At 33.2% G+C, this 24741-nt stretch overlaps 1 protein-coding gene across 15 annotated transcripts in view; it reads right to left on the bottom strand.

Annotated features, from left to right (window-relative positions):
• PPFIA2 (PTPRF interacting protein alpha 2) overlaps positions 1 to 24741 on the bottom strand; it is a 466902-nt gene that overhangs the window by 87369 nt on the left and 354792 nt on the right. For 10 of the 15 annotated variants that reach the window (XM_082418868.1, XM_082418877.1, XM_082418875.1 and 7 more), the window contains 8 exons: positions 17991 to 18137; positions 16809 to 16943; positions 11711 to 11797; positions 11200 to 11283; positions 10806 to 10937; positions 9197 to 9259; positions 5181 to 5272; positions 601 to 736 (listed from right to left, as the gene is read on the bottom strand). In XM_082418868.1, coding sequence (XP_082274994.1) covers positions 601 to 736; positions 5181 to 5272; positions 9197 to 9259; positions 10806 to 10937; positions 11200 to 11283; positions 11711 to 11797; positions 16809 to 16943; positions 17991 to 18137 — 876 coding nt within the window. The remainder of the gene's footprint in view (positions 1 to 600; positions 737 to 5180; positions 5273 to 9196; positions 9260 to 10805; positions 10938 to 11199; positions 11284 to 11710; positions 11798 to 16808; positions 16944 to 17990; positions 18138 to 24741) is intronic. The other 5 variants (XM_082418879.1, XM_082418881.1, XM_082418882.1 and 2 more) reach the window with 1 other exon arrangement.

Here is a 24741-nt window from a genome sequence, read left to right as displayed (position 1 = left end):
CAACTGTATACTTACTCAACATATACAGCCTACAGATTTTAAGTTATTGACTGAATGAAAGGCTGGCACTGCAGCTTACCATGAACAGCCTTCTATAAACACTTTCAATAGTCTGTGTACATTTTCCTCAAAGTGTTATTAAAACAGTAATTATTATTAAAATATGTAATTTTAATTAACGATATGAGTGCCATTGCTTAAATGCCCAAGCAAACCAAAAGTCCATTTGTTTGGCAATATGGCATAATAGATAAAAGTGTGGAATTTGAAATCACACGAATACAGGCTCAAGTTTTGACTCTATCACTTTGATGGCTGTGTAAGTTTCAACACTTAAAATTTCTCAGCTTCAATATTTTCACATCTGAAATTAGTATAAAATAGTACTCAATTTACAAGGTTATGTGGATAAATACTTGGGACATACTTGGTTCAACTTCTGGTACGTAGTAGGGGTTATATGTTAGTTATAGTTTAAAAAATATGTTATATATCACACCTGAAACTAATAAAAATGAATTATCCCAGTATTAAAATACTATCCAAAGTGGAAGAGTGCATTTACTTAAACCATCAAAGACTTGAAATAAAAAGTTTAACCTTTGGCTCATCTCTCCTCACACCCATGCGGCCTCTCCTTGGTCTTCTTATTACTTTAGTTGTTCTGTAATCAGACTGGCTGTCCACTAGGGATCCAACAGAATACCGCAGCTCAGCTGAGGTGTCTAGATGAGTTCTGGAAACAAGGAAAACATAAAATATGCTCAATCTCAAAAATTAAACTTACCAGCAAATCACTATCCACTGCTTAATTGGCAGTAAAGCACAAATCCTCAAAGGAGAAAAAACTTCAAGGAAGAAAACAAGTGTTGAAGTGTTGTAACTCTCAGAGGTCTCTTCGGAGGCTTATGTCAGAAACCCCAGTCTCAGTTTCATTCTGAAGGTCAAGTTCATTTTCTCTTTTTAGAATATTAAAAAACCTTTCTGTTTATTAATCATTATTTTCAAAAGCAGTAGTCCAATGGAACACGTTAAGATTGACAACCGAAATCCATTGGTTTACATTCCAACAACTCTTAGTTTGAGCTATTTAGTGGATATCCCAGTACATGCTATTTATCACTGCATTTGTTTTAAATATTCCTCATTAATCTAAGAGAAAAATGTGTAAACTTCTGGGTCACAGAATTATCTATTTTCCAATGTTTTATTTTTCAATTTAGGAAATCAACAAAATACTTAAAATCAGATTGGCCCAAGGTTAATAATCTTATTTTTTAATAAAATCAGATATTCCACCAGAAGAGTTTTTCAGCTTTTGATAAGACATTGTTCCAAAAAGATTAAGAAAAATCTTTTAATAAGCACATTTAATTCTGATATCTGCTTAGAGACGAAACAGTTGGAAAATTCTAATTGGAAAATATCGTCACACTGGTTTTCAAAAAACATGATAATAAAGTACACTGTAATCAAAGTGCACTAAAGGTTTCTCCAAGTATATTTATCTATATAGAGATTTACAGCAAATTCAGTTTACTGCTATGATAATGATGATAATTACAAATGCAACACGCTGTCCTATAAAATGATCCATCATCATTAGGAAATATGCTTAAAGCCGTGTTTTCTCTTGAACCTGGGGCTCCTGCTGATCTACTATGCTTTCACCCTTAGCTCTCTTTGTGAACAAAGACAAACATCCCCAAATATTCGGCAAGATTATAAAAGGTTAGGTGAGGTCTGGGTTTTTGAAAAAGTAGAAGACACTGACCTAACTGATGCATGTCTTTGTTTTGCCAAATTGGACATTAAAGCAAATGAACTAAAGAATCATCCCCCAAATAGATGACAGCTATTGTTTTTATAGCAGTGAACTTGAGACTTAATCAAGCAAAATGGCTTTATTATGAATTAGTCATATATTAAAAACTAACCAACCAGGCCATAGTCATTAAATGGCACAACTCTCAGTCTTTATTTATAGCAGAGGGTATAAGTTTCATGAAGACAAAGTTCAGATTTTAGTCACTATTGTATGCTCAAGGAGGTATTCCTAGAATACAAGAAGAACTTAATAAATATCTGGTAAGACAATGAATGGATGCAATTGATTATAATACAGTCCTAACTGTCTAGGTCAGAACATCCTAGGGACCTTTAGTCTGTGGCTGCTTAGGGTAATGTCTCTGTGGGTATCAGAGTAGAATTTCTAAAATTTTAACACATCATCCTAGGAGTATTGTTTTCTTGTTGTTTTATCTCCCAACTCCAAGTCATTTATAAAAACATGAAACAAAACACAGATCTGGTCTCATCAAAGCCCTGCTCAAAATTCTTCAGTGTCCTTACAAGGTTCTCTACCTGGGTCCCTCCTACTTTCCAGCTTCACTGCAAGTTACTCTCTGTCTTCTCTCTTCGTCTAGCTGTGCTGTCTGTCATTTTCTTCAAACTTATACTTTCTTTTGCTTCGAGCCTTTGAACATGCTATTCTTTCTGCCTGAAATCGTCTCTTCAAACATTTATGTGGTTACTATTCTTAAGGTCTCAGCTTAAAAGTCCCATCCTCATATACTATTCTAGCTCCTGGTATTCCTTCTATTATAACAATCCTCAAATTCATATTCCTGCATTTTCCAGCTGGAACATGTCTTCTTCACTACCATCACCACTGTATCTCCAATGTCACAGTGTCTCACAAGTAGAAAGTACTTAATTGATCTTGAAAGAACAAAGACCTGAACCAACACCAATTGTAGAAGAGCCATTGCTTATACTTCATCTAAAGCAGTTACTCCTCACCTCTCTCTTTTTATTCAACTCTGTGATCTGTCAGAGGCAGTATATCCATATATTTCAGTTTTAAAATTATTCTTGGTGTACAATATTTTGAGAGGCACTTGCAGATGTAAGTTACAATACAGTCACTGGTTCCTTTAAACAAGGAACCAGGTAGTTTTCCCTCCTGAATCTCCTGTGACTCTTGAATATAATCTCACAAAGGAGCTTCAATAGATAAATCAAGTACGAATTTTCTTAGAGAAAACCTGTTACCCATTTCTCTGCTTCCTGGGATGTCCTTCATTGTCCTTTTCAATTATCCAGATCCTACCCTCTCCCCTGAGTTGAGCCAAATCAGGCTTTCTCGGCCACTCTGGAACTCATTTTACTTTCTTCTCAGATGAGATTCTAGTAGAGGATATTAGTCACTGATAATCACTTTAGCTCAACTCTTACCTCCCCACCTGTAAGATCAAAAACTAGTAGATGAAGTTCTCATGCACTTTCTGTTTTCTTTATTGTTTTTTTTCAATTATGTGCACTCAGAAATATGAATGTTCAAGAAATAATTGCTGTTTAATAAATATTCAGTTATCTCATTATAAATTAGCTATCTTAATAATTCCTATAATACTTTATATTTGTGAGTTGATTTACTGTTTACAAAACACTATTCTCACTTGTCTCATTTACCTGCAAAGTAATCTTGTGAGATAGTCAATAAAATATTATTTTATAAAAAATATTTTTATATAATTCATGTAAATATACATATATATTTTATAAAAATTATTTTATATAATTATGTAAATATACATATATATATATATTTGAACTTATTAAGGAAAAATGGGTTTTCCAAAATCAAACTGCTAGTTATTGTATGTCTAAGACCTAGGAATGTCAATTTTCTTATTTTTGGTCTAGTGTTGTTTCTATTACAATCCATTGTATCAAAGAATAGTTGCTCTGTATGTAGTTCCCAAGTTTCCCTGATGATCCTTCATTGTGGATAAATGTCACATTGTTAGTCTGCCATGATGACTCACTAAGGTGATGACTTTTAGACAATACTTCTAGAACTCTGTATTTCTGAGACTGAAGGTCAAAAAGACAATGAAATGGCCATTTGGTCTTATTAAAATATGTTTCATTTGTTGACTGAATAATGCTAGTTCTATGTATTTACTCTGTTGGTATTTTATCAGCTCTTTCTTTCTCCTTTACCATCATCATCATCATCACCACCATGTATATCACTTAATTAATAGCCTCAGATATATAAACTGTAATAAAACATTAGAAAAATAAACATTATTTTCAAAATTAAAGACCTACATATTTAAAAGTTCCTTGGGTGTATTTATGCCTGCAGAACTGTGTTTCTTTTACTAAACTGAATTCAAAATACTGAATTTTGTTCTTATTAATACTCACATTGAAGAGAATGTAAGCCCCTTAGGATTTTTTTTAATTTGGATTTTTTACCTGAATGTCCAAAAAATGCTTTACTAGATATTCATTTATTCAACAATATCTATTGAGAGTACACTATATACAAGGTTTCTTTTTTTAGGTGCTGAGATTATAGTACTCAAAACAGACAAAATATCCAACCTTCGTGGAGCTAACATTCTTAGGATAAGCATAAGACCAAGAAAAATGGACTTTTAGAAGTCTGTGGTGGCCAAAAGTTTCAAATAGCTGATACTGCGTTGTCTAACAAATAAATGCTCAAATGGGTGAATCCCTCTATGGTTTTTTATCAACTTTAAATAAAAGGCTCCAAGCACAAAGGAAAATTATATGTGAATTACTGAGCTCGATCTGTCTATCTAGAGAGTAAACAAGCATCTCTTTGCTTTTTTTTTTTTTTCTAAGATTAGGTATTGAGTCAAAGTAGATGAGTACAAACAAGTTTACTTGAAGTTTTTTTTTTTAAACACATTTAATTTCTCCTTCCCTCTTTATTGTAATTAGTTTAACAAAATAGTCAGATACTAAGTGATCATACCAATGATGTTTCTTCAGCAACATTAAACATTGAAAACATTTCTGCATGTAGAGAAAATGACTCTTCCTGGAAAGAGATGTAATCTCTGTATATATGGTTCCACTTCTTCATTTACAATTTATAATATATAAGAAGACATAGTTCTATATATATTAAATACAGAATACAAAAGGTAATAATTTATATTTTTATTGCATACTTAAGGGAAGAATTTCTAAATTAGAGAATTATTTTTGAGTGTAGAAACTGTAAATCAGTAAGGGATCAAAACAGGGCAATGCCTGCTGAGAAACAGGAGGTACTTATTTATTTTACTTGAGGAGATATGAAACCATAAGGAAATTCATATTGATTATTGGTGAAAAATCTTTTTATTTAATGTTACCTTGATATTGTGGGTTCAATTAAAGAGCCAGTTCTCATTTTCAACTGGTCAAGTTCAGATCTCAGCTTTTCAATTTCTTCTGCTAATCTTTCCTAAAAATCAAAGAGGCATTACTCAGATGATATGCATATGCCAATAGTACCAACACTCAACTATGATAAACCAAACAACCAAGCTTAATGACTTTTAAAAATGGAGAAAATGATTAACATATTTTTATTACATATTGTTAGACATGACAGCAAAAAAATGCCTGATTTTCTCCTTGAAATGAAAGTATGACAGCAGAAATCAATAAAATTTTATCTACATTCCCTAACATAATGCTAAGTTTTTCTAAACATATGGGAAAACTAAGGTCATGACCAGCTATGTATACATCACTTCAAAATCTGAGTAGAAAGTATAGCAGTTTAAAAAAATAAAGAAAAGGTCTACAGTAAGTAAAGGATTTCTACCATCCTATAATGGTCGAAGGACACATGGGTGAAAGACAAGGAAGATTAAATTAAAACGATGAGAAAAAAATTATCACTTGATATGAGTTAAAATTATTAGCTCGATATTGGTACAATAACTTATGCATCTGATAATTTTCTCAGATTGGCATTAACAGTTTCAGTCTGCAAATTTATGAAGATGAGGGTGATCTTATAGCCCTTAATTAAATACTCATGTAAGGACTTAATTTTGTTTTTGTGATTATAAATTTTATAACATTATAAATGTGTCCTTCCAGATTTTCTATTGCTGTTATTTTTCTCCCTCCATGTGGCCAATGCTGGACATTTTACTGGACTCATACTTCTTTTCTCACCACAATTTTTTGTCAATGTGGTCTTTGCAATGTTTCTCTTATCTGCTCTTTTTAAAATTCTTTCTACCACCATCCTACATTACACACGTTTTTACCTTTTTCCTGAATTATTTTACCAGCTTCCACGATGTATTGCTACGTTCAATCTCTTTCTCACACATTCCTCTGCTAGATGTATCATTTTAAAAAACACGTTTGATCAAATAAAATCTTTGTTTATAATTATTTGATAGTTTCTTATTGCATTTATTAATTCATTTATTCATTATTTCCACAAATATGCATTGACCACCTCTTGTGTGCTAGGCCCTAAGATATAGTAGTGAACTAACAAATTTCTTGCCCTCATGTAATTTACAATCTAGTAGAAAAGACAATAAACAATTTGGATTTATAGGATGTTGGTAGGAAGGAGAAAATAGGAGAATAATGGAAGGGCTCTCCAATAAAGTGATATTTTAGCAAAGACCTAGAGAAAGGGAGGGAGTTAAAATATACATTAAGAAAAGGAATGGCAGATAGAAGAAATGGCAGGTGCAAATGCCTCTTAGGGGGACTATTTTGGTGAGGGAGAGGATAAGGTGGCCATTGTGACTGGATTGGAGAGATTAAGGAGAGAGACAAATGGGAATGGATGTAGAAAATCATACTTACAGGGTTTGGTAAGGGTAGACCTGAAAGCCTTGCAAACCACTTTTAAAGTGTTTGACTTTTACTCTGAGTGAGATAGGAAATGATTGGGGGATTTCTGAGCAGAGAAGTGACCTGATCATTCTGATGGCTGTGAAATGGACTGATGAATGGGATTAGGAAGTAGAGAAGATATAAAATTATTATGTTCTTCCAAAAACGGGCAAAAGAATTATGGCTTGGACAACAATGGTGTTAGAAAGAGAATGGCAAGGATATTGGTTGTATTTTGAAGATAGAATTAAGAGAATTTGCTATTGGACTGGCTATGGGGTGTGTGATAAAGAAAGAGGTCAAGAACAGCTCCAAAGTTTTTAGCCTGTGTAGTTAAGAGAAAGAAGTTGTGATTTACTGACAAGACTGCTGCTGGTGGTGATTAGGTTAGGTGGTGGTGGTGTTTGGGGGGTTGCGGAATTACTTGTTAAGACTGAGATGACCACGTGTCCAAATAGAGATACTGGGTTGACTCTTGAATGTATGTACTCCCTCAGGGAAGAGGAAGTATAATAGGTGATCTAAATTTGCAAATTCTCAATTTACAGATCGTATTTAAATCCATGAACTCACCAGGGACCGAACATAGAGAAGAAATCCAAGGACAGTCCTAGGAACTTCAAATTTTAGAGATCAAAATAATGAAGAGAAACATGAAAAGAAGAGGTTGAGTATATGAAGGATATTTACTAATAATGGACTGTGACTTAAAGATAATCGAGTGAAAATTTGAGGAGTTACAGGAGATGTGGTTAGATGAGGAAACGTGCTCAGCTGTATGGAACGATATTCAGAAATGAGGTATGAGCTGGGATTTGCTGCCTCTAGTGATTGACATGAACAGGAATGCAAAGCATGGAATGATTAGTACTGTGGGTTGCCTGGGCAGACTTTTGGAGCTACAGGCTTGGGTAGGAGGTTGGGGAGTGGGTTCTGGGGATCTTGCCAGAAGCACACAGAGCTTTGGATAACATAACATTCCACAACAGGATTAAGTCCCGAATTCACAATCTGTTTACACCCTAGTTCTTTAAACACATACCAGTCACAGCAAACTTCTGGTGATACAGCAAACTTCTGGTGATTCGGCAAATCAACCATCTTTGTTTTCTCTGGGCTATTGCATAGTTATCGTCTTCTTCCCTACCCTTCTTTATTTGTTAAGATCAAATGTGCCTTCAAGAGCCTGATGAAACGTTATCTTCTTCATTGTAGACTTTCTGAACTACTTCAGAAAGAATTAGATGCTATCTTCTAGGCACCATATTGTATTGCTCTAATACACCTGTCTTTCGGGGTTTAAGGGTGTGTACATCCTGACTGTGGGACTAAATAGTTATTTTTTAAATTAACATCATAATATGTGGTATTCAATACAGTTAAATGTACAATTGTTCTCTCTTATCTTTATTCTCTCATCTTTTCCAATACCTTCCAAATGACATACTGTTGCCAGATCTCCTTCCCTTCCCTCCTTCCTTCCCTCCCTTCCTCCCTCTCTTCCTCCCTTCCTTCCTTCCTTCTATTACTCCCTCTCTCTCTCCTTTCTCTGTTTCCATTCCTTCCATCTTTTGTTTAATATACATCTATAAGTCACTTCTTAAGCTGGTGATTTTATATTATTTCATTTACCGATGCTGAACAAAATGACATAAGACAAAATTGCTAACAAGAATTTTACATGTTAAGGAAGGAGGAAAACACATTAACAATTACAGCTTTTAACATTTTATAATCTGGTCCTTATCTGCCTAGTCTATCACATACCCTACAATAAGAATAACTGATTCCAGCCAAACTGTTATGTCCATTATTATTTAAGATATCAAACTCACTACTCACCTCCTCCCCACTCTAAGCACTTGCAATCATGGCACAGGCACTGTATTTGAAGGTCTTACAAAACAGTCCTACCTTTCCTTAAAGCATTCTGAAGCCTTCTTTATAGCAGCAATGTATATTGATCTCTCCTACCTGTAGTTCTTACTGTCTTTCATTCATTTGACACTTGGCATCTGTGACTCTACAACTCATTGCTTTGTGTTTTCTCTCCTCAATTAGACTTTTCAGGTACTTTAGAACTAAGGTCATGTTTGCAAATATAACAGAACAATTTTATGCACAGTAGGTATTTAATACATTTCTGCTAAAATAGTATCTCAAACTAGACACAAATCAGTGCATACATTTTTATCCCATTTATATAAAGCATGAAAAAAGTCAAAACCATTTTTTTTCTGTTAGAAGTCAAGATAGTGATTATCCTTTAGGATAAGAGTAGTGATTATATGCTAACTAAGTGGGGCTTCCAGGATGTTGATTTTCAGTTTGTTTAGTTTGTAAAAATTCATCAAGCTCTCCCTATATATGTATACTTTTCTGTATGTATAATATAAAAGTAAAAATATTTTTAAAAGATAACATCCTAAAATTATTTATTATCAAATTTATTTTATAACAAAATATTCACCAATGCGAAATAGAAAAGTGGGCAAAATGTAAGCTTCCATAATACCTTATCATGTAAAGATTCTTCCAGATTCTTTCTGAAAGTTTCTGATTCTTGAATTAAGACATTCTACAGAAAAGAAAAAAAACAGATAAATAATAAAACAGAAAATAATTAAATGTGTAGGTTAATTTTTTATCACTCAAGAATCTTCTTTGATTCCTTCCTTGGTGCATCTATTTTTTGGTTTCCATGGAAACCAAGTTTCAATGTAATCTTTAAACAAGACACCTTAACATTTTTAGAAATACATAATTTAAATAGGAAATGTCATTTTGTAACACTTGGATTGACAAATAAGATAAACATTAACTTTTAAGCTATTTCTGACTGCCTCTTCCCAGTCTTTTTAAAATCTGAAATAATTAGGTTACTTTTCAAATGAGAAAAAGTGAATAAAAAGCAAAATATTAGCCAAAGCTATCATAGAGAAGAATTCAGGTAAACTCATTTTTATTACCCGAAGAAAGAAGAAATTGTAAGATCAAATTTTTTTAAAAGTTCATTTTCTGGATCTTTATTTCAAATACAGAATTAACAATTTCTAATAATGTTTAAATTATTAGATAAATAAAAATGAAATATTAGCTTTTAAAAAAACTAATGTTACATATCATGATGTGGAAATAACTTGCATCATAGATTTGAGAAAAATCCTTGCCATAAAAGTATTACTGTTGTAAAAGCTTTATGCTTTTCTTATAGCATTACAAAGCATGATTTAAAATAATGTATTCTTTTCAAATTTATAGAGTTAAATTAAAATAAGAGTGTGGTTATTGGCATGCATTTGGCGCTGAATGGGAAGAAGGCATGCCTTATGACTTCTTAATGGGTATATTAATCAAACTACTTTAACATTTCATTGAAACATTTTTCCTGTTTTGGTTTATTGTATGGAGCAGGGGAAAATGTCTAGCTTAAGTAGCGATTGGCATTCAATCTAAATTTCCAAAATGATTTCTACACCTAGGTTTTAGTCCCTACCTTTTTTTATACTCTGAAATTGGCAACCAGCTCACTAACTCTTGCTGGTCTGGTAGTCACCAACTATTAATCGGACATATTAACTGTGAATGAAATTGTAGATTGTACGAAACACTTTTTTGGAAACAATGCAGCTGAAAGTTTTGCATTTCTAAACTCTGTGGTGGGACTGACACTAGTGCTGTTGGTGATATAAACTCACTCACATTTTGGATTTTAGACTAGCAGTAGATTCAGTTACTTGAAACATTTGTATGGTTCAAAACAAGCCTCCCCACACACTCCAAAATACTAATTTTTGTCTTACTCTTCTTTTTTGCATACCATGTGAAAGACAAATGAAATATTTTCATCTCAAAAGTGCAACACGTTTTAATACCTTTGTCTATTATGATCATGCTAATATGTAAGATTTATATACCATGTAACATTTTTTATTCATTTAAAAATTGATCTTACATGTTTTTACAGAAACTATTTGTTCACTTTTAAGAATATATCAGGCTTTTTTTTAAATTAAGGAAAGTAAATGGATCATCTGAACAATGCAATGATTGTAGCAGAGTGTAAAACAAACATGATCATAAGAACATAGCTAATAATCATGTGATTCTACTGGTCCTTTTACCTTCTCTTCTAGAGCAGCCATTCGTTCCTTTAAGTGTAGCTGTAAGCGTTCATTGGATTCAGTCAGAAGTCTATCCACAGTATCGGATAATCTTTTGTTATGCTCCTCGTTCATTTTCTCTCTTTGCCTAGCCTTACATTCAAAAAATAAATAAATAAATTTAACATAAAAATCACTTAAAAATATTTGGGTTTGTTTTTGTATTTTTTCTAGTTTTAAAACTGGATTTAATTTTATGTCTGTTTTGATTAAATTGGCAGAAACTTTTTTAATGCACAGGGCATATTCATATGATTTTAAATATAACCCATAATTGAGAAAGACATTCAGTTCTTATATGTAGAATATAAATCCGTAAACTGATGCTTGAGAGGGATGGTCTTAAAATACATACTCTTTGAAGTTCTTGATTTTTCTCTTCAAGTTGACCTTCTAGATGCCTCATACGTTCTTCAATGTTTCCATGTCTTTCTTCAGCCTGTTAAGAAATATGAAGAATGCACCTGACATGTAAGATATGGTTAACACTTTTCCTCTAAATAAACTGAAATAAAATGTAAAGCAAGCTACTACCAACTGCAAATGTAGTTTTCAAAAAATAAACTTTTTTTAAACAGGCAGCTGAACAGCATTGCTTGAAATGTGTCAGCTACAAAGGCCTGTTACATCCAAGCATCAGCAAAACATTGGAGTTATTTATGAGCAATGAAATCAGCCAAATGTAACATGCAGACTGTGCATGGTTTGAACACAAACCTGCCATTGTCCAATCTTAAGCTCCTGAAGCACTGAACTGCACAGATGGTCGATTATCAATAAATAAAAGTAACATAATTTTTACAAATGAAAAGAAAAACTTAGATGAATTCTATTTAGCAATAGAAAGTAAAGTCCAGTAGGACTACCTTCCTACGTATGGAGATCATTTCTTGTAGTTTAGCTTCCATAACATATTGATAATCATCAGATGAGGTAGAAGAGGTTGGATCAGACTAACGAGTCAAGGAAAAGGAGAGGGACAAAATTGAAAAATCAGAACTAAAGGCACTGACACTGAACAGAACATAGCACAGAATGCTTAAAAGAAAAATGTGACAGCAAATTTAATACTTTAATAGAATTTTATGTGGAAAGAACTACACTGATATCTGGTGAACATGATGAAGTTGATGGTTATAAGTGAAAAATAATGATATGCTCAAATAAAAAGCTACCAACCTAAGGTATGGAAGGTTAGTGATGGCTGGCAATGAAAGACCACTACAGAATGAATTAAAGCAACTCTGAAAGAATCATGTAATAATTGGAATTATGGGAAACCAAACACTAGAATATGTCTCTGATAGATTGTTAAAAGTTTTATATTTTGGTTTGTTTGTTTGTTTATCATATTACTTAAAAATAACGGAAACAAAGTACCTCAATATTGAGGAGTAGGCCAAGGCAATGACTCAGGTGAAATAAATTTAGAACAAAATTTATTATAAATCCAGCTCTGTAGAAATCAGAGAGAAAGCTAAGCCATGGGGTTAATTATTATGAGTATTTTCCAATTTAAGCAGGATTGAGTTTCCTCAGCAGCACTGGCAAACTTGCAAAATGACTTCTGGTCTCTGAATATACACTATGGCTGTAGGTGTAGAACCTCAGCGCCTATTCTTAGACATAGCCTTGATTCGACATTTTAAATAAAAATGATTAAAAGTCCTCAAATAAAGTGACAATAATGCTGTGAGGACAAGAAACTTATTGTGAATTCTCCTGAATGATACTAGGGACCACTCTAAAACTGATTCTGCATTGATTTGTTGCTATGGAAACAAAATAGTGCCCTAAAGTTAATAGGCAGCACAGTGCCTTTTGTGAGCTAATGTTTGCCCAGTGCCAAGGTTAGTTACATGTCTTGGAGGTGAATGTCAGGTAACCACAGATGCAGAGTGTTCAACACATGTGACATTGCTGATAGCTGAATTGTATTAGTATGTTATGCACAGATTACATGTAAAGTTACATCAACATTTTAATCATAATTACAAGTTAAATAATCACAACAGCCAAAGTATCCTATGTCAGGATAACAAAATTTAACTCCAGAGCATATTCTATTACATTTTATAAGTTTATTCTAAAACAGTGAAACTTACTTTATGTAAATATAGGACTATATATAAATATATCGTGCAGTACCTGAAAAGAAATAGTAACCTATTCATGTATTGGTTCATATGCATATGTACTATTTTATGCAACAAATTCCAACTTAATCTATAAAATAAACATTTAACATTTAACTGCTGTGCTTATGCAAATAATAACTCAACATTTACATTTTGAAAGATTTTCCTTCTGATATTCTTATTTCATAAATCGGGATAATAATGAAGAAATAACAAATAACCAATTTCTCTCCCCAAATTTCCAACCAGAAGCAACACAGAATGCTACCATAGTCTTCAACTGCCACAAAATGATTTTATAATATTTTTTAAAATTTATAATTCAATTAAGAATACAGGGGGGTGGGATGGGGAGGGTGGGAGGGAGGGAGATGCAGGAGGGAGGAGATATGGGAACGTGTGTATATGTGTAGCTGATTCACTTTGTTATAAAGCAGAAACTAACACACCATTGTGAAGCAATTATACTTCAATAAAGACTTTAAAAAAAAAAAGAATACAGTAAATGGATCAAAATATTGCTGAAATTATATATTTTAAATTCTTAAACATATCTGTAATCTCTCAAAAGTACATTTTAATAAGCAGTTAATGTTATGACAATTAATCTGGTGACTGACTCAAGGTAGTCAAGGCATGAACATTTCAATTTCTAAAACTGTTTATTCAAATATACATGTAAGTCAGTAGATCTTTCAAAGGTCCTTAAAACTTCTAGCTGTCTCCATCTTAACTACTGAAAACACACCAAACGTGAAAATTCAGTTCAGAGATTAAACGAGAATTCTGTCATGTTTAAATCACTGTTATTGTTGATACTTTTTATTGGTACTAAAAATGAATGAAATACCTTATGGAATTCAAGATGAATTATGTCCTTGCTGAGGAATATGCATTTTAATTAAAGAAGTAAACATCATAAATCATAAGACTGGGATCCCAAAATGTTTATTATTTAATTGTATATACACTCACCAAAGCCAAATTTTTAATTTTATCCCTAGCCATTATTCAATACTTCTGACTTTCTAAAAGCCTTAAATGAGCTTTAGCTACCTATTTTTACACACACACACACACACACACACACACACACACACACACACACACCACACTGGCAGAAAAAAAGATACTCTTATCAACCAAAGAATAAATTCAGACATCATCTCTAAACAAACACTGGATCAATTTGCAACCACTATTGATTTATGTTCACCTTAACCTTATGAAGACTGCAATTTAAGCAACTGGTGTAAATACTATAGTCACATAAGAACAATCTGCTATTTTTTGACTCCCTGATGGGATATAGGGCTTATCTTGGTTTCACTCTTTAATGTGACAAGGCAATTTTCAAACGAGCTAAAGTTTTAGAAGAAAAATTTACAGTTCTCTTTTATAGGCAGAAATAGTTTTGAGAAGAATGTGAATATATTTGGAAATGGAGAAGCAATCAAATTTAAAAAGAGGAGGGCCAAAGAGAAGAAAACAATAGTGGCAGATAATAAAAGTAGAAAAAATACTTATAGGTCATTTAAAATATATGAGGGATTGTTAACAATATCATTCAAAATATAGGAGAGGGAGCCTAGGTTTAAACTAAGCATAAATCATAAATCAGTGAGAAGTCAAAAACATTATGAAGTAGAAAAGACTATGGAGGTCAATAATAAGATATTGAAAACAAATTGGAATTGAAATAATGAATAACTAAAACCGGTTCTAGAGACAGTCCCTAAAGGTCTTGAGAACAGAGATAAGAAAATGGTCAAAAATCATTTTAGCCATAAAACTTGGGAGAGCAAATGAAAGACTGATCTTCAAATGTTATAAAAGGGTTACAAGCAGAGGGAGTACACTGAAAATAAAATCTCAGCACCAGAGGCGTGTGAATAATGAATTAAATATGGCGATAATCTAAAAACTGTATATCTGAAATAATGTTGATACAGAGCCAGTCAGGAGAGAAAGCAGTAAAAAGGACAAGCAGAGTGAATTCTAACATTTTCATACTTTTTAAGAGAGATAAAACTGCTGAAAAGTGAGGAAATCAAAAGGGTCTATTCCCTTTTAATTCCCTTTCTATCCCCTTTTAATTCCAGATGAAGTAGAATTTTAGCAATATATTATCAGGTAGGAGTGAACTGAGGAAATTATTTTGGGTGCATAAGTGAATATATATATCAAATATGACCTCAATAAAATAAAATAGAGGGCAAAACAGATGAGACACCTATTTTAAGTTTTTTTTTTTACATTCTAAATTAAGGATTCTTAGGAATATTTAAAGCCTCATACATCAAGTATTATATTTTAAATTATGCTTTATTCTTTGGGGCAATTTTTTGCTGAATTTTAAATTGAGTTTTTGGGGGAGAGATTCCAGACTTTCTTGTATTTTACTTATGACAATATTGATGATTATTTTACACTAAAATATTACAAAAGTTACTTTTATTATTTAGCCACTTGCCTAACTCCCCCTAAAATAGTTCAGTTCAATAAGATAACTCTTCATAAAAGTTCTTTATATTCCTCAGATGAAAAACCTAAGTATACATATCTTAATCCATATTATAGGAATTTTAAATGTGTTTGCAAGAAAAAATAGCATACTACTACTACTATGTTTGCACTTTTTATATAATTTCAATAATATTTCTAAAATTAAATAAGTTTATATTTATTTTAGAAATCACACATTTCTGAAATTTCCAGAGTGGTTTATGGCATGGTCTGTGACTACGGAAGGATCCAGATTGTATCACACTAATCAGACTAAAGTTTCATTCAGCTAGTTAGTCCAATACTCTACAACCAACTATTCCAATACTTTCTGCTTTGTCAACTGTTTGTCTTTTCACTACCTGTTTAACTACCCTATTTTAACTAATAGGCATCAGTTTACTGTTCCTCTTTAATTATTTACTTTTCCAAAAGTAACTATATGTGTCTACTTTTATTTTGCTGCATCAATTGTTTTGGATAATCCCTAATGCCAGAATTTATAACTTGCAGTTCATATATCTATCTGACCCATTTACTGCAGTGGTGTGGAAAACAGCACATGGTAATGACTGTGTGAACATCTAAAATGTGTGTACATTTTTGAATTGATATTAAAAGTCAAACATGCTTTTAGTGACAAAATCTGTACTTTTATTCTAGTGACATGTGACTTTCAAGCAATGCCATTCTATTTGACTGTGAAAGGTAAGAATAGTCGTTTTAGCATTATAATGGTTGCTAAGTTCTAAAATATGCATATAATTGCAGAATCTAATGTCCATAACACAGCAGTTAATTTTGAACATTCTTCAGAATATTATTGATTTTAATTGGTTCAGAAGAAATTACAACTATTAAAATCACTTTCTGACTATTTAATGGCTTTAGACTTCTACAAATCTAATGTCCAACTTCTAACAAAATTTTTTCATACCATAGTCAGAAAGGAATCAACTGCTTATGATATTTCCTACATTTCTAATACTGTACAATTTATGTTGAGCTTACTAAATTATTATGTCTCATGTATATCCATATGTGCAAATATAACCATGGAAAATTAACTCTAAGGATGTGATATTTTGTTTGTTTTTGTTAAATAGGCAAAGGAATCATCACATCATATATATATCAGTCATTCATTTCAACATAAATAAGATGTGTAACATAAAAATTCATCTAAATAACAGACCAATATAGTAAAGATTAAATAAACTTAATCTTCATGAAGCCTAAAGAAAACCTTTATATATTCCATTTTGATTACTAGTCATTTCTATAAGTATATCTAGGTTGACCAATTGTTTTATTGCAGTACCTTTGTCAGGGCTGCAATTCTCTGAGCCAGTTCAGCCTCTACTTCAGGTAAGGTCTCAGCTTTTCTCATAGTTTGCTGCAACTTTTGCTCAGCTAGCTCAAGACGCTCTTGTAACTGTCTGTTCTTCTCTTCCATCTGAAATGGGGACGAAAAAAGAGACACTTAAGTTGCCACAGTTAGGATAGCAAACACCAGTCACCAGGGGCTGTGGGCTTCAAGCCACTCTTCTAGAGTTAAAATAAGCTACTACTACCATACCTACTGTGCAAAGAGATTATTGTTCTCATGTTTTCATATATTACTTATCCATATTCCTTAATAAATTCAGCACATTAAAAAAAGAAAACCTTTTACTGAGGGCAGCAAAAAGAAAAGAAGTTAATAGTGAGTATTAACTTGGACAAATGGAATACAACTTAGTACTAAGACTTCAGATACACCGTAATAGCAACATACTGAGAATCGTAACATTAGCTGGAGTAGGAGAGGGAATGTAGCATAATGATTGAGAGTCCAGGCTCTAGAGATGAAGTTGGCAGACTTTTCCTGTGAAGGCCAAATGGTAATAAAGTCTCTGTTCCAACTATTCAATTTTACTGTTGTAGCACAAAAGCAGTCATAGACAATGATTAAATGAATGGGTATGCTATGTTTCAATAAAACTTTATTTATAAAACAGAGCCATAGTTTTGGCACATGGGCCATAGTTTGCCCACTCCTTCTCTAGAGCCGAATAGACCTAGGTTTCCATTATTGACTGCAATTACCATATGTGTGACCTTAGGAGAGCATTCATGTCTCTGAACCTTAGTTTCCTCAGTATAATAATTGTACTTACTTTACTCCTCAGTATAATAATTGTATAATAATTATTATACTTTACAGTATAATAATTGTACTTACAGGTGGTGGTTGGATTTAAGTGAGGTAATACATGTAAACTGTTTAGCACAGTTTCTGGTTCATGTCTAGATCCAAAGTAAATATTAGTCATTATTTTTATCATTATTAAGATAGATTTCTAGATTACACACTAAAAATCACATCTGTTTAGTTAGCTTGGTTATAAATTTTAGAGAATGATTGATTACCAAGGAATACTATATTTTATTTACTCCACGTTTTGTGAGAATGGTGAGAACACACACAGACCAGAACAGAACCAAGATAGAGATACTGAACCTGCCGTAGGATGGCCTCTTTATTTGCTAACTCATTTTCTAGTTTGTCATTCATGTCATGTATGGAGGTAGATTCTCTCTGAGCACTGAGGTAACGCTTCTCAAGGGTCGTGATTCTTTCTTCCATATCTTCCTTCTGTGCCATGGCCTACAATTAAAATAATATAAAAAATCAGATTCTTAGTTTATATATTATCTTATTATTTAAATTAAATAGTGAGATATAAAAGAAACTATTGCTTTCTTCAGGTAAATATTCATTCCTTTCTTTTCATTAAGGGGATGCAAGATTTCATGTGAGTTTTCTCAACTTATCTGTCAGAATTCTTCTCACGTCTTGGGTTAGCAAAAAGCTTTCTCTCTCTGAGAATGCAATGGAGTACATTTTAAAACTCCCTACTGTAGAATTGGTATTCTTAGAAAAGAAGTAGAAGAAAAATTAGATCATTACACAGTAGAAATAAGTATAATTATGGGTAGAGTTGCAAACCATAAAATTGGTAAAATGGTGGCTATAGTTCCAAATTGCAAAGGGATTTTCAAAGAAGGATAATAAATATCATCAGTATCCTTATTGTCATGTATAAGTAAGAATAGCTCAGTGGTTAAAAGAGAAGGCAAAAATGAAAAAAAAAGTAAATTTGAATCACACTCACAAATGAATTGACGAATTTACTTTGGAACTTAACCATTTCCCTTGTTTAATTGGAATATGATATATTCCAATTAAAAAGAATTTAGAGAACTCAATGAACACAAATCTCTAGGGGAAAATCAGTTATTGGTGCAAATGAAGCGATAATTTTAAATACTATATTATTAATATAATATTAACTATTGTATTAAGCAAAAATTTTAAACCATATAATTCATAGATAACATGGAAATGATTTTATCTTCCTAGTAGCTTACATGGGAATTTATTAGTAGGTAGATAACCTACTTTTTTGAGATATTGGGAAAAATCAGCTGCAGAAGTGAGCATCTTGGGCCTGGTGTGGTTTTCTGATAATTTGGGAAGCTCCTTTGCATAAGGAGCCTGACATTGAGGAGATGGTGGTGTTTTCCATTTATTACCATCCAGGTTTCTTTGACCACTTGTTCCTAAGCAGTCTCTTTGCTACTCTCCTACAAGATCCAGAGTCTATCCTGCCACATGCACAGAACAGATAAATTCCCTTCTAATTTTCCAAAAGAAATAGAAGCCCTTAAATGGACAGTCCTTCAGCTTCCTTATCTTCCCTCACCACCATCTGGAAATTTAACTACATCCACACAAATCCTTAACCTCTATCTTTCAGTTTAGAACAGGTGTTCCACCTTCCCTCAAAGTTCAGTCATTATCTGTACTCTGGGTTTTATGCCTTTTCTACTTCAGGGATCTTGGTCACTTTTTCTCCTGAATTTTCAAGGTGCTAGTAGAGGTAAATCCCATAACAATAGCTAGAAGAATGAAACAGGCTTATAAAAAATTTGGTACAGATCAGAGGTGGAGAGCAGAGGAAACAGAGGTGATTCAAAGAAAATAAAAATAAGAATGATAAATTATCTGCATGACCATTGTCCATAATCTGAATTGAAATTATGAAACCAAACTGTTGGAGTGGGTGGGAAGACTTACCATTTAAAAATAAGCAAATTTATTTATCACGTAATTAATAAAATCCTAGAAAAACAGAAAGCTGTACAAAAGGAAATATTATCATTGAAAATGACTACTTGGATCATTTGTGGAACTATTTACATAGTCATAATAATGGTAAAACTGAATGTGATTTTGAGATGATTATAGTGGAAGGATGGGTGTAAGAGAAAGGAAGGGAAAGAATAAGAGAGTTAAAATCCTCATATAATATAATAGCAAGACATAGGATAAGTTTAAATAAGAGAAAATACCAGAAGTAATGGCTAAAAGGGTTGAAATTAAGAATTTCAGGGAAGTGAGATGGGAGGTAGGTGGTGGCTTTGTGTATATGTATGTGTTTTGTGCACATGTGTGTTTAGATTTGTATTCTCTTGATAGTATTTGACTTTGAAAGTTATGTGTATATAAAAAATTAAAATTAATTAAAAAGTCATATTCTACAAAGAAACTCATCATGTTGTCCTTAGTCTCCCTGCCTTCCCCTACCTTGTATTACTTGACTAGTGAATGACACGGTGCTGCACAGAAATTTAGGATCATCCTGGAAAACTCCTCTACCCTAACTCCCACTTAATAGCCTAATCTGTCATCTTGCCATTAGTCTTTTTTCCTGCTTACTTATTCCCAACCTGCTGACCGACTTGCTTCTTGACAATACCTTTGTATGTTCCCCTCCATCTTCAATTTAAAATCTGAGCTACAAAGCCTTGCAAATACATAGCTTAATGTCTTGACACTTTCTTTATGTACAATATCTCTATGTACTGAGATGAATAGTGAAAAATTCATGTTCACTTAGGACTTGGGAACGTGATACCATCTGTAAATAAGGTTTTACAGATGTAATCAAGTTAAGATGAGATCATACAGGATAGGGTGGGCCTTAAATCCAGTGACTGGTGTTCTTACAGGGAAAGGAAGATTTGGGGACAGAGATATACAGAGAAAAATGCAATGTGAAAAGGGAGACAGAGATTATCTTTATACTGCCACCAGCCAAGAACACCAAGGATTGCTAGCAACCACCAGAAGCTAGAAGGCGCAATGAAGAATACTTCACCAGAGCCTTCAGAGGGAATACTGTATGGCTCTGTTGATACCTTGATTTTGGACTTATAGTCTCCAGAACTATGAGAGAATAAATTACTGTTGTTTTAAGCCGTCCCTTTTATTGTAATTTGTTATGGCAGCCCTAGGAAACTAACACACTCTGCGACATTTCTACCTGGAATGAGGTTTTGTTGACTTTTTGACTACCTTAGTCTTGCTGAACTTCAAGACCAAACTAAAGACTACTTGGTTAATTATGTTAATATTAATGTTCAAATGTATGAAACAATTAATCCATCAATTTGGCAAAAATTATCCAAACTAATTTTTTTCAACATTATATATGCATCCCTAGATTTTAGCCATCCAAATAAAAGCTACTATTTAAAAAGCTTCTGCTTAAGATTTTGACTTTTTCTGTTTCCTATATTTTTTAGTCCAATGAGGGTAGAGTTTTCAATCTTAGACTATTCCTTCAGAGTGCTGCTTACAATTGTTAATTCTGTATTGTTAATTTCATTTTCATACAGAACTCTGGGAATGTTATGTCAATTTTGTAGCCCAAGAAAAAATTCTAAATTTAGCCTACATATATAAACGTCTTACAAAATTATAATAGCCATAAATTCAGTTAAAGGCATACACATGTTTCTTTAGAACATGAGCACGAAGTAGTACATACTTGCTTTAAATCCTAGTTTTTGATACTTATTAACCCTGTTATGGGTAAACACTGCTTAGCTTTTCTAAACTTCATCTTCTTTCTTTTTTCTTTTTTTTTTTTTTTTCGGTTTTTGTTTGGGATGTTAATACATGACATTGTTGTGATATATTTTAAGTGCTTTGCATGATGTCTTATGTACAATATACACTCAGTAAATTCTAGCTCCTTTTTTATCATTATTCATTTTTATTACCATGTACAATACACACTAAATAAATAATAGCTTTTTATTATTATTTATGTATTATTTTTTCTTACTATTATGCCTATAATTAGCTGATTTGACTATGGCATATATTACATATAGGAGTCGTTGGATGTGACTTTGGTATTTCATTTTTAATTCAGTGATTCATATGGGAGATTCAATTTATAACCGCAGGCTGTGTTGCCAAAAATAAAATTTGAATTTACAAGTTGGAGAAGTATCTTTTCGCTGTGTGTTACTTGGAAATTTTAAAAAAGAAAGCTTTCTCTAGTTCCTGAAAACTGCTGCCTAAAAAAAGGCGAAAAACTGTGTAAAGGATTAATTTTCTCTTAACTTGAAGTTTATGTTAAAACTGGATTTCATTATATCAAATAAATATAATTCTATAGTAACTTAGAGCTAGTAAAGTGAAAAATATAACTCCATGTTTCAGATAATAGAAAAGACAAAATTGATATGTATTCACTCATATAATCACATAGTGAACATTCAAAGAATGTTTAAGAATAAGAAGTTGGAGTGATAAGCTGTTTTTATTCACAAAACAAAATATAACTGAAATACTTCACAGAAAATTCTAACTCTTTGCATATCAATATATTTAATGAGATATTAGTATCCAAATACCCGATTAGTAGGCTTCTTGATTAGAGTGGAACAAATATCGTATATTAACGCATATATGTGGAATCTAGAAAAATGGTACAGATGAACCTATTTGCAGGGCAGGAATAGAGATGCAGACGTGGAGAACAGACGTGTGGACATGGGGCAGGGGAGAAGGGGGGTCGGATGAATTGGGAGATTGGGATTGACACACTACCATGTGTAAAACAGACAGCTAGTGGGAACCTGCCATATAGCACAGGGAGCTCAGCTCCGTGCCCTGTGGTTACCTAGAGGGGTGGGATGGGGGGGGAGGTCCAAGAGGGAGGGGATATGTGTATACATATAGCTGATTCACATCATTGTACAGCAGAAACTAACACACCATTGTAAAACAACTATACCCCAATTAAAAAAAAAAAAGAGTGGAGAGGTAAACTAAGCCTCCGTAATGAGACTGACTATATTTTCTAGTCTGGGTACTGTGCCAAGCTTTAACCCTAACTCCAAGAATTCACAGTCAATTTAAGGAGCGCTTAAGACAAAACTTCAAACAAAAGTAAACTGTGTAAACATACAAGAAGTTAAACAGATGTAATCATCACCCTGGCTTAAAAAAAAAAAAAAAGTAAATTTTGAATAGATTTATTTCTTGACAAAGAATAATTGCAAAAATATATTCTGAAACCATTAATGAAATATACTTACACAATTTGTTTCAGATATATTAGACTATGCACATGCACAGCAAAATGCATTTCAGTTTTTAATTATATGGTCAGTTTTTTCCTATTCTCTATTTTTTCCTAATTAATTCAACAAATAGTTATTGCTTATATCATATATAAATCATCCTGTGTTAGCAGTGCTATAGGGGTAGCAAGGAGAATCACCTTGTTTGTTTTTTCTACTTAAAATCATGCAATCTAGTAGACTTTGTCGTGACCACAGCTCAAGAATACATAAAAGCGAAGTCTGGAGTTTTCAGTGTTATGTGATACCTTTTTAAAGTATGTGATTTTCACATTTTCTTGCTTATTGAAAAGACCAAAAGACTGATTATTTAGGAAGCAGTTACAGTGCAGCTGCATTTTTTATGATAGTTGCTATCACTGAGTAAATGATTGCATCTTGTTGATTTTGGAAGCTGCTCATAGTGGAAGAAGCACAGATTTTGAAGCTGGGGTAGTCCTCCAGTCTTCCTGGTGCTGGGGGGTGGGGAAGGTGGTGTGCTGGGGAGAATAATGGATAGGCCTTGGACAAGTTACTTTACATCACCTGAGAAAAATGGGACAATTACAAGTACCTTCCCTAAAGGACAGAAGGAATTAAAGAAATCAAATATAAACCAGGGTCCCATGGCCTGCATCCTGAATCTTATGGGAAATATTTTATTTGGCCTTCACAGTGTGCTTAATACACACACACACACACATACACGATGCATCTAGAAAGGCAGACAGAGTACAGGCTCCTTGTCCAGGTCTCATTAACCCTATCACTTCCTACTGTTGCACCTGGCACTTCACACATTTATATTGTTTGCCTGGTTTTGAAAACATTTGTGTTTGCAAGCCCCTGCAAAGGTGAATGATGAGAAATATTCCTTTCTCGTGAAACTCTTCTAAGATATAACTACCCAGAACTTATAGAGCTGATAAGAGTAGTTATATTGTAAAAGAGGGGCCTGGTGAGGGCCTGGTGAGGGGGCTTCCCTGGTGGTGCAGTGGTTAAGAATCCACCTGCCAATGCAGGGGACACAGGTTCCATCCCTGGTCCGGGAAGATCCCACATGCTGTGGAGCAACTAAGCTCGTGCGCCACAACTACTGAGCCTGCACTCTAGAGCCTGCGAGCCACAACTACTGAAGCCCGCGTGCCTAGAGCCCGTGCTCCACAACAAGAGAAGCCACCGCAATGAGAAGCCCGCGCACCACAACGAAGAATAGCCCCCGCTCACCACAACTAGAGAAAGCCCACGCACAGCAACGAAGACCCAACGCAGCCAAAAATAAAAACAAATAAATAAATAAATTGAAAAGAAAAAAAGAATTCCTGGTGAAAGCAGAACACCTTACCTATGAGAAGGTATTCCTAATTAAAAAAAAAAAAAATTTGGCATCATATAGATGATTGACATTTTAAATCTGACTTAGCTTTTTGTCACCTACATCCAAAGACTATTAGAATCAAAGGGTTATTTTTACTTAGGTCATAAGAAAGGGAGAGCTGGAGATACTGGGCTCTACCTGCAAATGACACTGGATTAAACAAGCATTAATAGAGTAGGTGAGTGTTAAGTGAAAGAAAAACAGCTAAATCTGTGGGACTAAGAGAATGAAGAAATAGAAAATGAGCAAAAGCTCAAGAAATGGCCCTGGTGGTTTACTAGTCAAAAATCTTAGTGTTCCTTAACAGTAATATAGAAGAGGGGTTAAACTTCATCTACTTTATAAATTCTCTGAGTTTGGGTTGTGGGAGGAGTGAAGATGAGAGATGCATTCCTGAACTGTTAACATC

This window comes from Balaenoptera physalus (assembly GCF_965194825.1).
Source record: "Balaenoptera physalus genome assembly, chromosome: 13".
Lineage (NCBI taxonomy): Eukaryota > Metazoa > Chordata > Mammalia > Artiodactyla > Balaenopteridae > Balaenoptera > Balaenoptera physalus.
The sequence above is the reverse complement of the archived record's forward strand: the minus strand, read 5'-3'. Positions and strand labels throughout refer to the sequence as shown.